At 35.8% G+C, this 15,848-nt stretch overlaps 1 protein-coding gene across 7 annotated transcripts in view; it reads left to right on the top strand.

Moving 5' to 3' along the window:
- LOC111056736 (probable aldehyde oxidase 2) overlaps positions 1–15,848 on the top strand; it is a 95,730-nt gene that overhangs the window by 55,122 nt on the left and 24,760 nt on the right. For all 7 annotated transcript variants that reach the window (XM_039420615.1, XM_039420618.1, XM_039420614.1 and 4 more), the window contains 2 exons: positions 10,827–10,942; positions 14,782–14,877. In XM_039420615.1, the coding sequence (XP_039276549.1) occupies positions 10,827–10,942; positions 14,782–14,877 (212 nt within the window). The remainder of the gene's footprint in view (positions 1–10,826; positions 10,943–14,781; positions 14,878–15,848) is intronic.

Below are 15,848 nucleotides of genomic sequence, written 5' to 3'. Positions count from 1 at the left end.
TCGATACTACTCAGCTGGAAGATCTAAATTAATTGCTATGCATAGTAGCGTCTTGATGCTGTGGAATGAGTTAAATCGGTCCAGGGATCAACCTGTGAGTCCGGAAATGTACAAATTCAATTCTAGGAAGCAGCGTGTGATGTGTTACATGTCATGGAATTCAATTTCATCAGCTATGGACCAAGCATTTGCTCAATTATTTTCAAGAAACTTCGATCTAACGCCTATTTGTATTTAGCTAGATCCTAGAAGAGGCATTTGATTATTCATCTAACTTATTTACTTACTCCTCAGCTCTACAGGTCTTTACAACCCTTGGCCTCCCTCACATAGCCTCTCCATCTGTCTCGATCCTCGGCCTGCCTCCTCCAGTTACGAACTCCAAGCGTCCTCAGATCGCGTTCCACATCATCCGTCCATCTATTTCTTGGTCGACCTTTTCTTCTTCTGTTATATATCCTGTCCTTCCATATACATTTCACTACTCTTTCATCTCCCATTCTCACTATATGTCCCATCCATCTTATTCTGCCAGCTTTAATAAACCGCACAATGTCTTCATTGTTTAAGAACTGCTCTATTTCCAAATTTTTTCTTCCTCTCCAAAGACCATTCTCAAAAACAGGACCCATGATTCTTCTCACTACCTTCCTTTCAAAAACTCTCAATCTTTGCACATCTCCAGCTGTAAGCACCCATGTTTCCGATCCGTAACTCACCACAGGCCTCACCAATGCTTTGTATAATTTCATTGTTTAAGAATTCCTCTATTTCAAAATTTTTTCTTCCTCTCCAGAGACCATTCTCAAAAACTGGGCCCAAGATTCTTCTCACCACCCTTCTTTCAAAAACTCTCAGTCTTTGCATATCTCCAGCAGTAAGCACCCATGTTTCCGAACCGTAACACACCACAGGCTTCACCAATGCTTTGTATAGTTACAATTTTGTAGCTCTTGACAGCATTCGAGATTTGAACAACTTAATACAAGCATAGTATGCTCCAAGCATACAAGCATAGTATCTTTGCACATCTCCAGCTGTAAGCACCCATGTTTCCGAACCGTAACACACCACAGGCTTCACCAATGCTTTGTATAGTTACAATTTTGTAGCTCTTGACAGCATTCGAGATTTGAACAACTTAATACAAGCATAGTATGCTCTGTTTCCCGCCATGATCCTGTTGTTAATCTCTGCTGAGACTTTCCCACTACTTGTCACAAGTGTTCCTAGATAGACGAATTCGTCTACCTGTTGAAATGTGTAGGGTCCAATCTTCATGTCTCTAGCATCTCTCCTACCTACTGCTGGTGACATTCTCAGGTATTTTGTCTTGGCCTCGTTTATCTCTAATCCTATTGTTTACTATAGCTTGCTAGGGATGTGAAGGCTTCTCTCAAGGCTGGTACTGTTCTCGCTACTATGACCAGATCATCTGCATATCCATAAACTTGCCATAGTCTATTTACTATAGTACTTCTATGCGTGATACCTTCGACTGCTTCATGGAGAGCCAAATTGAACAATATTGCAGACAGCGCATCTCCTTGCCTTACCCCATACTTTACAGGGAAACGCCTTCCAACAGGCTTTATCTATTGATTACAATTAATTAAATTCTCTCATTCTTTGAATCCTCATTTTATATAGATTCTTATCTTTAAACTACTGATTCTTTTTATCAGAATTAATGGATCTTTCTTCACAAATAATTCAAATTGAATGATGCTAACTTATATGATATTTCTCGTTTGGTTTGCGAAATCAAATATAATTTTTCATATAGTAGCTCGGCTAGTATTGTTGGAAACTTGTGCGCCAGCCAACATTTATTTTATTTATTATTTATGAACTATAGGACGCAATCCAAGTGTAAATAACGGGCATTCGCCCAAAACTGCTCAGAACCTTAATTAAAAATGAACATTCCAGAGTTTATGATTTGATTTACCTACAAATACAAGTCCAAAAACTAGTATCAACTGAAATTATGAATTTATCACCTAATAAAACAAGACACTTTATAACACAATAAAAGAAAAAAATATTGAAATTTCACTTTAAGGAAAGATAATGTTTGCCTTATAAGATTCATCTTGTGGAATTTTTACCTTTAATTAAATAAAATTAGTAAACACATAGAAAGTAATTTAAATTGTATTAAAATTTGAACATTCATTAATATTAATTTCCTGGAAAAGAAAAACTTTCTTCTTCGTCTATTAAGATTTCTATCATAAAAAATTTACTAAATCATTCGACAGCCTTAATGACATAAGAAAACAGAGTCTGAAAAATATAAATTAAAAAATGTCATAAACTCAATATGAACATAATCTTAAAAATTTCATTCCAATTTAAAGGCTATCTTCCTGACTTTCAGCAATACTCTACGATAATATATTTCCAGAAACAATAACTCAAATGTAACGTAACGGAAAACTTTCTATACTTCTTTAGAAAAAAAAATTATAATTATCTTCCATCACTAATAAAATCAAAAGGATTATTCTCAATCAATATTATTAACTTGAAAAATAACAGGCTTAATTAATTCAATACTCTTATGGAAGTTTCAATCAATAAAATTCCCTAAATTATATTTTAACCTTATTTTACGTACCTTAGCGGTTATTTGAAGAAACAATTATTCGTACATGATGAAGAAACACAATTAAACCTTTCAGGACATGGCACTACTAGTAATTTAAACATTAATAAAAATAAAACTAGCTCCTACATCAACTACTGAAATAAACTTATAAACCTGCCCAAAAAGGGGAAACATAGTGACTACATCTTTACTCTCGTAGTGCTCCTAGCAAAGTGTCCTCCGGAACGTAATCTGGTCTCTCGACTGGGGAATCCCCACTACTGTATTTAGAAACAGGTCTCCTATTGGGCGAATGGAATCAATTTGACCAATCGTCGCGTGGCTTCTACAGCCTTTGGACCAAATAGTAACTGCAAAATCGGTAGTTTGTTATAATTTCAATGCTTGCTGTTTTCCAACTTATCGCATTTTATGTCGCGACAAGAAGGCTAAGTTTTAGAGATAATTCCATAATCTACATTCCTCGACGACTCGGAGCCACAATTTTTAAATATCTATCATGGGAAACTCGAAGTCATGGCCGTTCATAATAGAGAGAGAAAATAATTTATTTCGCTAACTCACTTACAATAATGGCTCTAGTCTATTGCGTATTAAATTTACTATTATAACTTGGGAAAAGGCCTGAATTAAAGACAGTGCCCGGCACACTCTTAAAGTTTAAATGTTTATATGTTGCGCATTTACGGCGAAACGCGGTAATAGATTTTCATGAAATTTGACAGGTATGTTCCTTTTTTTAATTGCGCGTCGACCTATATACAAGGTTTTTGGAAATTTTACATTTCAATGATAATAATATTATAGAAGGAAAAAGTAGCCACCTTCATACGCCAATATTAGAGTAAAAATCAGACTATAGGATTATTATTCATCATAAATCAGCTGACAAGTGATTACACAGATGTGTAGAGAAGCCAGTCTATTGCTGTATTCCCATAAGGTCAATAGTTTCAATCAGGTACTTGTGGACAAAGACCTCAAAGATCTCTTTAAGGTCTTTGCTTGTGGATGAGAATACTGAGTGAGGTCTACTGTTCACTGAACTACTAGTAATTTTTATTAGCAATTGAACATTATACAAACATACAATAGGCTTCGTCAAGATAAAAACAATACATTTAAAAACAATTCATTCAAGTCCAAATTTCTTCAATAGATTATTAAACATTTAAACAAGAAGAAGAAGAAGAAGAAAAAGAAGAAGAAGAAGAAGAAGAAGAAAGAGAAGGATGATATGAATATATCCCATGCTATAGGTCGGTCGTTCATGCTCCAAATTTCAAGCCGATTTTTTGTTAACTCAAGCCGTTTACAGTCGACTACAGTCTATTTTAATTTCTGTACCAACTATGAAATTTTTAAATCACCTTTTTCTATTAAAAATAACGACTAGCAGTCAGATTTTTCAATAAATGAATTTATTCACTTACTGTGATAGCGAGTACTGGATGACAACCAGGAAGATGGCGGACCCACCGAAAGTACTCGTTGTCACAGTGAGTGAATAAATTAATTTATTGAAAAATCGGACTAGTCCAGGCAATGAATGCTCAAAAAAGGGTATAGAGGGAAAAGTTTGGAAGACAATTTTTGACCCCGAAGTTCTGTTTGGGGTAAAGGAGGTAAACATATCAAAAGTCCCCTCCCCTGCCCCCTGTGCTAAGGGAGTGGGGGTGGTTCAAAGGTATCATTTTTTTTGGTTTCTCGCATATAATCGAAAATTATGCATTTTACAGACTTGACTATTCTATAAGAAATTGAAGCTTACATAATTTCCTATAATATTGATTTAACAACTTTTTCTATATCTCTTTCACTTTTCGAGATATCCGCTCTTAAATATGTGACATTTTTGAAAAAACACATTTACCTTAAAATTTTTGGTTTTTTGCTCTTATAAATTTTTGAATATCGATTGGAAAAATCCATGCTGATCATGAGCTTATAGTCATGATGTATGATTTCACAAGCTCACAAAAAATCCCCACGACTGTTGCAGCAGCTTCAGTGTTGAGTGTGAGATCTTCAGTTATGCAAAAATAGACCAATTGACAAGGGAATTTGGAGAGAATGTTCTGGACACAATTTTTGACTTTGCAGCTTTGTTGGGACCAGTTGGGGGGTGAACATATCAAAAGTCTTCATCCCTACCCCTTGTGCTAAAGGGATGAGGGTGGTTTAAAAGTTGCATTTTTCAATGTTTTGCTTACACGCTCATATCTTGCGAGAAATTCGTTCAACCGACATGACTAACTATTCAGAAATGGAGCTTGATAATTTAAGCTTTAATTTCTTATAGAATAGTCATGTCTGTAAAATGCATAATTTTCTAGTTATGAGCGAGAAACCAAAAAATGGTACCTTTGAATCACCCTCACCCCCTTAGCACAGGGGGTAGGGGTGGGGACTTTTGATATGTTTACCTCCTTACTACCCTAAACAGAAATGCAGGGTAAAAAATTGTCTTCCAAACTTTTCCCTCTATAACAATTCGTTGACTGGGCTGATAGTCGTTCTTTTTAATAGCAAAAAAGGGATTTAATAATAAGCAGTTCGTGATGAAAACATAATTGAAGAATGAAAATTTTCGCTCAGTTAATTCTTGAAAAAAGTTAGAAAACGCAGACGAGAAAGTGAGAAACATAATCGACCTAGACCTTCGATTATCTGCTTATGATACTGACCAACTTCGTCGGGACAGTTGGGATCTTTGGGTTTGGCCTGCTGCTTGAGTGGAATGTGCAGTTTGAGGCAGGAGAACGGATCCGGTTGAGTGGGCAAACTTGAGAAGTCGATAGGCTCCACCTTTGTCGCCATCTGCGACAGATCACAGGCCGCCGACCAGCCGCCCCCATCTGTGTCCAAGTACACCTGCACACAATCAATAAATGAATTAATATAAAACATGCATAAAAAATATCGGAGTGGTAGAATTTTCCAAACTCTAAATGAGTGTAATGAAAGATGTCTTATTGGTTTCCTATTCATGACCTGAATTATATGTTTTTGTACAACTAAAAGTGGCTTAACCTCAGAGAAGTAAGCAGATTATACTCACTCGTATCTTTCCATAGAGATCGTAGAAAGCCTTGATGGTGGCATAGTCGACAGTTCCGGCGTAATAGGCCTCGGTGGCGAAGGGCAGCGCAACTGACTGCAGGTAACCTCCCAGTGCATCGCCGATGGCCGGGCGGATGACGTCGGCCCGCTGTGACGTCACGTTGGGGCTCAGTCTGGCGGCAGCCTCCCAAACTATGTGCAGGTACTGCAGCAGCTGAGGCAGGTCGGTCGGCGCTCTGGTTGGCAACAGGTCTTGGGCCACTCGTCTCGCGTACAGCTGTGTGCAACCACAAAGTAAAAGGGACTTTTTAGGTTCAAAAAGTTGAATATTGCAGGGAAGTAGGGATATATCTATTTGCTTCTCTGTGGTGCTACACACGATGAGTGACAAGAAGAAGATGACAGGAGAGGACAGTAGAATAAGATAGATAGATAGATAGATAGATAGATTTTATTTTACAATTGTTAGTAGGCTTGTCGCCTATGGTAACATGGTTACAAAATTACAGTTTTACAAATTCTTACAAATCTTACAAAAAAAAAATTACAAATTCTCAAATGATAACACAGCTACATAACATAAATTATTCTATTACATTCTCATAATAATAAGAGATATGATAATACTTAGATAATAATTCTATATAACTCTAAAAAAATTAACAAAGCAACAAGCCTGGACCTGAACGTACCCAAGGTTGCCGCAAAAATAACATCATTGGGCAGATCGTTCCAAAGTCTTGAGGCCGTGACCGTAAATAAGTTATTATACATAACTGTGCGGTGACGAGGTATTTGAAGGAAGTATTCATGCTGTCTCGTGTTCCTGCTGTGAATATGAGCCAGGAGTGTGAATCTTTCCCTCAAATACTGAGGACCTCTCCCCTTGACAATCAGCTGATAAACAAGACTCAACATGAAGTATTGTCTCCTCTCCTTCAACTTCATCCAATTTAACCTCCTGTAATATGGAGTGATGTGGTCATCTCTTCTCGCATCAAAAATAAACCGAATTGCGTAGTTGAGTGATCGTTGTAATTTCAAATTCAGCTCCTCAGTAATGTCGTTATAAACGATGCTGCAGTAATCAATGATGGGAATTACCAAGCTCTGTACTAGTGAAACACGAAGGTGGGTTGGAAGGAAATTTTTCAACCGTTTCAATTGATGCATAGTGGCAAACACTCGCTTTGTCAGTTCACCAATCTGATTCGACCAATTCATGTTTTTATCAAGCTGTATGCCCAAGACTTTCACACAACTTTCAAAGTGCAGAGCATGATTGGCCAGCATTACTCGAGGAAGTGTATTAAAATCTATTTGGTTATACAACCGACCATAAGCGATAATGATGCTTTTGCATTTATTTGCATTGAGTCTCAAGCAGTGCGCATTAGCCCAAACAATCAAATTCTGAATGTTAACATTCATTGCGGCAATAGAGTCAGCAGCACTGTCGGAAGGAAAGTGATTGTAACACACAAGGTCATCAGCATAAATATGGTATGATATGTCATGAAAAATTCGAGGGAGATTATTCATATAAATAGAGAAGAGGAGGGGACCAAGTATTGTTCCCTGAGGAACGCCTGCTACAACAGGTAACCACTCTGAAGTTTTGCCATCAGCTCCTCTCACACGTTGATACCTATTGCTTAGGTAGGATTCAAACCAGGAGAGACATGAACAAGAAAAATTACATTGATTTGCTAGTTTATGTAGCAGAATTGAATGGCAAACGTTATCAAAAGCTTTAGTGAAATCAAATGTGACAAGGAGAGAGAACTTACGGTTGTCCATGGCATTACGAAAGAGGAAGAAGAAAGAGGAAGGAGGAAAAGAAAGCGAAAGGAGAAGGAGAAGAGAAGTATACAGGAGGTGAGAAAGAAATAGAAGAAGAAGAAGAGATAAATACAGAAGGGTAAGACGACAGGAGAAGAATGAGAAGACAGTCGGAGAAGAGGACAGGAGAAAAAGAGAATAAGACAGGTGGAGAAGATAACAGAAAAAGAAGAAGGTGAGTACGATAAGATCCGATTATTGTGTCAAAAGTTATGAGTGTTTAAAATTTGATCCTTGAGGTGTCCTTATGCACGCCTCTCCACTAAATTAAGTGCATCCAACGGGTGATTCTCGTAGAACATGATCTCATAAACTTCTATGATCGTGTGAGATCTCAATGTGTTGACAATTAAGTTGGTGATGATGATTAAATCTAATTATGGTTTTTCAAAATACAAGGAGCATTGTTGTCAGGTGTACCTGGAAAACTATATGAGATTGAGCGCTCTACCTGGTTTCAGATTGTAGAGCTCAAGATTACGCCCAGAGGGTTTTTAATTATACAATTAAATGATAATTGTATACATTTAATCGGGATATATTGTTAATCAAAAACAAAAATTCATCAAAATTGATTCTTTCATAAAATTTTATTCATTTTTGAAAAATCGTAACTCAGTAATCATTAAAGATAGAGAGTTCCGAATGATATCATTCTATTAGAAATTCTATAATCTAAAAAAGGGCATAAGTGAATTTTTCTGTCCGATTACAACGGAATAGCTGAAAATTGGAAAATTAAAAGAAAATACAATGTGTTAGGGCCACTCTGTATCTAGCACAAGGAAATTCTGCATGAAAAAAATTAGTTTTGGACTTCTCTTATGTATCCAAACTTACTTATCAAGGAGTACCTTTATATCAAATACATACCTTTTAAATGAAAAAGACTAAGAAATTGTCAAAAACCACAGATTTATTGATACTCAGAAAGACCGGTTTCGGTCATTATCAGAGTTTATCAGAGATTGACAATGGTGTAATTACCGAAACCGGTATTTCCAAGTATCAATAAATCTGTAGCTTTTTTGACAATTTCTTGGTCTTTTTAATTTAATGTTAATAATTACCACAATATCAACTTCTCAACTACACAAAAAGGAAAAAAATTACCTTTATACCTTTACATACAAATTTGTCTCTACAATATTGCAGTATTGGACTCCAATACAATAAAGATTATTTTTTAATAATTTATTCAATCAATTTTTTAAATCAATTTAATAATAATAATAATAATAATAATAAGATGATTCAATTAATTATTCTATTTAATCATTTATTTTATAATGATAAATTATTAGAATAAGATAAAACAATATTAGTATTATCTGCAAAAAAACTGGTAGGAACGAGAATTGAACCTGGGACCCACAGTGTGACAGACCACGGTCTAACCGACTCGACCACCATGTGCTCATAACATTAGATGCGAAAAAGTATGGGAATGAATTGCTGTATCTTCAAAGACACATCCTTTCTGGATTGAGGTTAGTTCGCAGTTTTTCAAATATTAAAAAAATACCAGAAGTTTTATCAAAAATACGTTTCTGCGCCTTGTTTCAAAGAACTTGCATACCAAATTTCATCCAAATCGGACAATAACTGCGACTGTAACTGCGGTACAAACAAACAAACAGACGAAAGCCGATCGAGTTGAAACTAAGACCTCAGCTTTGCTTCGGTTAATTAAAAAATCAGAACTATATTTATTTATTTAATTTTTACATGCACGAAATCAAAACAATGCTTGGGAGAGAAACAACAGAATTAACCCAAAAACTATTTCTCCCCCAAATTTAGAAAGTTGATGAGCAGATCTGAATAAGTTTATGGTACCATTTACTTCTTATAATATGAATTGCAAGCACATCCCCTTTTTATGTTCATATTGACTGGGCTAGTTAGCAAAATCAAATCAATGAAAAAAATAATTATGAATGCACGCCGCTTAATTTTTGTGATTTTGTGATTGAAATAACATACTAAATCAATTGCAACCAAAAATGTGATGACTAGTATGTGGGCTCACAGTCTTGACTTCAGCCCAGATACACTGGTAACTCATTGGTGTTCATGCCTTCATTAATTTTGAAATTGATAAAGAAAATATTTAAAATAAATAATGATAATTTCAAAATTATAATAATATTAATTGAACTAAAATTAGCTAGATACTCACGAGCAACTCATCGTTACGACTCCAGCAGGGCTTATCTGTGTCAAAGGGTTTCCAAAGAACCGTTTTAACGTTCACCAAATCGCATTTTTGTGTGGAAGCTTTTCCAATCACCATAATAAGACATGCTAACAAGTAGAAAATTAGTATCATTTCTCACAAAATAATGATAGAGCATCAATCAATTTTTCAGTGAATGCAGAAGGCTGCAAGTAAACAAAATAGTAAACATATTGGTAGAAAGCCTATGGGACGTATGATTCCTCCCACTGAAGATTCAAGTGTCTGATTATACAGTTGCAAAACATTTAAAGTTGACAGATTGAAAATAGTTTAACATCTGTGTTTTGTCATAATTTCATTTTTTCAAAACTCAATAAAACGCACTGTTGCGTTTACACCAAAGTTATTAACAAAAATGTTTATCTTTTCGTCCTTATAGATTCTATTAGATTAAACATAACTTACCATACACATGATGTGTTAGTCAAGCTCCGTTTAATCTAATAGAATCTATAAGGACGGAAAAATGAACATTTTATTAATAACTTTTGTGTAAACGCAGCTTATGAGTCAGATAAGTTTTATTTTATTTTCAAAATGTGAGTATGTATGTAAAGTTTTGTTTCATCTAGTTTTTGATCATGGAGGTGACGTTCCCCACTCTGGATACACTTGGACTACCGGTACCTATTTCTAGTATTTGATATCTACCTTTGAAGCATTGCAGGCGTATTTTTGACAATTTCCACCTATATGTTGTTCTTACAGAGGCGATTTGCAATTGCCGGCTCTATCTCCTGATTTGCCCCCATGTAGATTTTTCTGTGTGTTTTTTTGAAATCCCATGTCTATGTTAAGCGTTCGAAGACCGCCATTTTAATATAAATCTCACTATAGTCAGCAAATTTTCGTTCACACCATGAGTTTTGTGATAGTTCAGAGATTAAGGCTCCCTGCAATGGTTGACCTGCAAAATAGTATTCTCATCGCTTCCCCTGCTACTCTCTTGGTGCAATCCACTCTATGGAATAAATGCTGTGATCAGAATGTAACATAATATTAAAATATAATACATTTCCATTCGTGATAAAGAATCAATCAATAATATTTGTTTTGATTTTTCAGGTGAGTTGCAGTATATAAACGATATGCCGAAAATTGATGGTCAACTGTATTGTGCATTCGTCTTAACTACTGTTGCCAATGCTCGGCTGAAATCTGTCGATGCTTCTGAAATACTGGTAGGCCCATGTATAATTATGATAATTTTCAAAAATTGTATTCCAATTTGATAATCTATACTATAATAGAGGAAAGAACTGGCCTATACACGTACGGGATGGGGAAATTATGTTTGACAAATCATCAGGTATGAACTACTGAACTGATTAATTTGAAATTTTGCATATATATATATCCTAAACTAGCCGTCAGGCTCGCTTCGCTCGCCATATCCGTCTAGCCAGGGGGCTCCGCCCCCTGGACCCCTGACTGGATCGTCCAAGAATGAGATCAGCAGGCTCGCTTCGCTCGCCTGCATTTTTATCATATGTTAGGACAATCCAGTCGGGGGTCCAGATTAAACGGCTGGCTAAACGGATATGGCGAGCGAAGCGAGCCTGACGGCTAGTAATATAATATTCCCAGGATTGAAGCAGCAGTGCCCAATCAATTTTTCCGCGATAAATGCATTTAAATCTTCAACTTGGTGCCAACCTAACAAAGTCAACTCAACTTAATGCCAACCTGACATAATTATTAATTTAGTTGCCAGTTAACAACTGTTTCGAAGAGGTAAACTTTTGAATTTTAAACTATGATTAACTAGCCGTCAGGCTCGCTTCGCTCGCCATATCCGTCTAGCCAGGGGGCTCCGCCCCCTGGACCCCCGACTGGATCGTCCATGGATAAGATCAGCAGGCTCGCTTCGCTCGCCTGCATTTTTCATTTGAGCATTTTTATCATATGTTAGGACAATCCAGTCGGGGGTCCAGACTAAACGGATATGGCGAGCGAAGCGAGCCTGATGGCTAGTAATATAATATTCCCAGGATTGAAGTAGCAGTGCCCAATCAATTTTTCCGCGATAAATGCATTTAAATCTTCAACTTGGTGCCAACCTAACAAAGTCAACTCAACTTAATGCCAACCTGACATAATTATTAATTTAGTTGCCAGTTAACAACTGTTTCGAAGAGGTACTATAATCTCTATCTAGATTATAGTTCTATAGTAACATATGATATGGAAATTTCAATTACAATTAAGAGATTGGGAGAAGAAGAATATACATGCTAAAAGACAAACTTTAAACCCTTAAAAACAACCCTTAGAGTTAAAATATTGCCAAAAGATTTCTTAGTGCGCCTCTAAAGGGCCAACTGGACATACCTACCAAATTTTAACGTTTTTGGTCCGGTAGATTTTTAGTTATGCGAGTGAGTGAGTGAGTGAGTCAGTCAGTCAGTCAATCAGTGAGTGAGTGCCATTTCGCTTTTATATATATATATATATATATATAGATTTACCGAGGATGGTTATATGATTATTTTTAATTCTTCAAGATTTCAATGTCGATTTTCCAGTTTGTCAAGTTTATAATTAAACCCTTGCTGTGCACGAGCTACCTGCTCATATGAATAAAATGAGAGAAACATAAATTTAGGGCCATACGCACCATAGGTTAGAGGAACTAGTTACTTTGTTTATGTCTGGCTTTACGCTAATCTACGATTACATGAAGGTATGGTTGTATTTATTATAATGAGTTTCATCCTTATTCCCTAATGAGTTTCAAAACCATTATTTCTGTTTTAACCGAATACGGGCCCCAGAGCCCGGCCACACAGAGAGCGATCAGCTATTCTATGGGTGTCGTATCTATACTAGTAGTTCTGTGAACAGTAGACCTCACGCAGTTTTCTCATCCACAAGTAGCCTACCTGATGTGACCTGTTTTAAATTAATGTTAACAAACTTAGTTCACGTTTGAATTTGTATTCCATATGATATAATTTATACAGCGTAATACATTACGGTATTAATATAGAAATAGCGTATTTTCATTCATCCTTCAAAATAGGCTATGGTTAGTGGCCTAGAATAGAATAGATTCTATCAGATTGAACATAACTTATCATACACATGATGAACATGTGTGTTTGTCAACTTCCGTTCAATCTAATAGAATCTATAAGGATTAAATTATTAACATTTTGTTTATAACTTTGGTGTAAACGCAGCTTGAAGATGCATACCTCTTTAAGGTCTTTGATTGAAACTATAGACCTTATACAAATACAGTAATAGAGTGGCTTCTCCACACATTTGTGTAATCACTTGACAGCTGATTTATGATGAATAATTAATCTATAGTCTGATTTTTACTCTAATATTGGCGTATGAAGGAGGCTCCTTTTTCCTTTTATATCATCCTTGAAATGCAAAATTTCCAAAAACCTTGTATATACGTCGACGCACAATTTAAAAAGGAACATACCTGTCAAATTTCATGAAAATCTATCACCGCGTTTCGCCGTAAATGCGCAACATATAAACATTTAAACATCAAGAGAAATCCCAAACCGTCGACTTGAATCTTAGACCTCACTTCGCTCGGTCAACTACATCTAAATCTATATACTTCTAATAAATTCTGCTCGCGAATCGCAGATCGCTCCCTGTGTAGTCTCACTCATATGACCTGGGAATGCATCAGATCTGCGAGTGCCTATTCCAGACAAACTGAGACAAGAGGGACGTTGTGCCGTTCAGTTTGTATAGTCTCACAGCATCACGATTACATTGCAGGCTCTGAGCCTATAAGCCTATTCTTAGTCAGCCACACCGTTGTAAATTAGAATTTTCAATTAGGTTTTAAAAGTGAAAGGAAGGGTTAGGGACGTTAGGTATTGGCATAGAGAAACGATAGCTTAAGTAGATATCCCATGGTATAGGGCGTTTATGTCGCAACTTTTACTGTTATCTTAAGCCGGTTACTGTCGATTATTGTAGATTTTTACTGTTTTGGCCGGGTGAGATTATATGAACGGCACAATATGAGAGACTACCAGCGTCACACAGCTTCATGGGAAAGAACTACGTGGACTATAGGCTTGAGATAACAGTAAAAGTTGCGACATAAACGCCCTATACCATGGGATATCTACTTATGCTATTGTTTCTCTATGGTATTGGCTTTTAAATATCAATTTGTTGATATTATTTGAAATGTATTGTCAAGGATACAGTATCAATCCAGAATATGATACTGTATCCTCAAAGCAACGGAAACTAGACAAACTGAAATTTCACACATCTGATATCCTCCCGATCAGTTGATTCTCGCACATTTGAGATATCGCGCTTATGAATAACTTCCGACTGTATAGATCATCTCAATTCAGAGATAATTCATCTCTTGGTTTAAACTAGGAATGTAGCTCATTACAATAAATATCAACATATCTTTATGTGAAAATAGATACCTAAACGTAGATGGCGAATATGGGTCAATTCAAATAATTTATTAGTTGGTTATCATGAATGTTGAAATAATGGAGGTGTCGGCCTATTCATTGCAACATTTTATCTGCATGATCCCAAGGCTTGTGCGTGCTGAATGGAAGGGTTCATAATTAGATACATAAATGAGGAGTTCTAGTGGAAGTTTTGAGCTAATTTAACTAAAGTGAGATTAACTTGAAATGCTCTGTCAGAATTCCCTAACAATAATATCAGTGCTCCCCATTCAAGCAATAATTTGTTTGATCTTCTCTGAAATGATACGTGATACAGGGTTGTGTGGCAGAGAGCACCAGGAGTCCTAACTCCGCCCTAATAAAGGCATATAATCAATCAATCAATCAATACTTGATAAATTCATTTTAATATTACTAATGGGGTTTTCATTGCTCAAGTCTTAAGGGCGAGATCATATTATGCGTTTTCAAACAGCGTTTTTAGAATAGTCAGAGCTTAAAGCTCTCCGATTGACTTATTGGGTTTGTGCCTTGAAAAAAGCTCGATAAAACGCCTAATATGGTCTCACCCTAACTCTATTTGAATGATTTCATTTCAGAAACACTCAGGAGTGCGCGCCTTCTATACGGCAAAGGATATTCCTGGCAAAAATACTTTCCAGTTGCCTCTATTAACTTCTTCCGAATACGAACTGGTGAGTATAATCCTGCTAGGATACCTATTACCTAATATGTATCTTATTTATAGTAAGATTCCACAATTTCATTTTTTTCTGCTGAGTTTGAGGCCCTAATGAGTTCCAGTCTTGTGCATAGGCAATGAGACGGATTATAATGAGAGATGAAGTTATACTTTCCTCAATTATAGCAATTCTTTGGAAAGCACACATTTACTACTCATGTAAAGGTTGGTTGCAATGATAAATTTTACAATTATGATCAGTAGAGAACAAGTTCTCACTAATCTTGCTAAATAGTGGACGTGTCCCAAAATATAAATTATGTCTCAACAAAATCTACGATTCAAGTCCAATAATTTATCTGTCGAGCAATATCAGAATATACATTTTGAATAATATAGAATGAGATGCTGATTTAGAATTAAAATATTGGCTTTGAGCAGCTCATAGACATGGAAAGTAGAGACGGTACCAACTAACTTGAAAATTGGATTGAATTACTGAATCAATACGTGTATTTTTCTTTATTCAATTTTATTTAGAAAAGTAATAATTGTATTTGATTTGTTTTTGGTTATCACCTAGTGGATATAATGTTAACACGAAATTACTTCATATTTTTTCTTTATCATTATATTATTAAATCATTATATTATCTTGTCTTCTTGTTGTTTTTTCATTCTTTTAATTTGTACTGTTCTCTTTACGAACTCACAGCTAGCGCACAAGTCTGACTTTGCTGGCTGTGCCAAAGATTTATTATAGTTTACATTCATCTTATGTATCTCGTATTTTGGCGAAATAAATATTCTATTCTATAAATGTTTGGGAAGGACTCTGCTATGGACTTGATGTGTACCATATGACAAACGTTTAGACGTTTCTTGATAATACTTTTTTTTCATTTGACATACAATTCATACCTTCACGTTCAATGTAACAAATATTTGTTTAATAATATTGACAATCACGGATCATAAAATAGG

This window comes from Nilaparvata lugens, chromosome 2 (assembly GCF_014356525.2).
Source record: "Nilaparvata lugens isolate BPH chromosome 2, ASM1435652v1, whole genome shotgun sequence".
NCBI classification, from domain to species: domain Eukaryota; kingdom Metazoa; phylum Arthropoda; class Insecta; order Hemiptera; family Delphacidae; genus Nilaparvata; species Nilaparvata lugens.
This window is presented reverse-complemented; position numbering and strand designations above follow the sequence as displayed.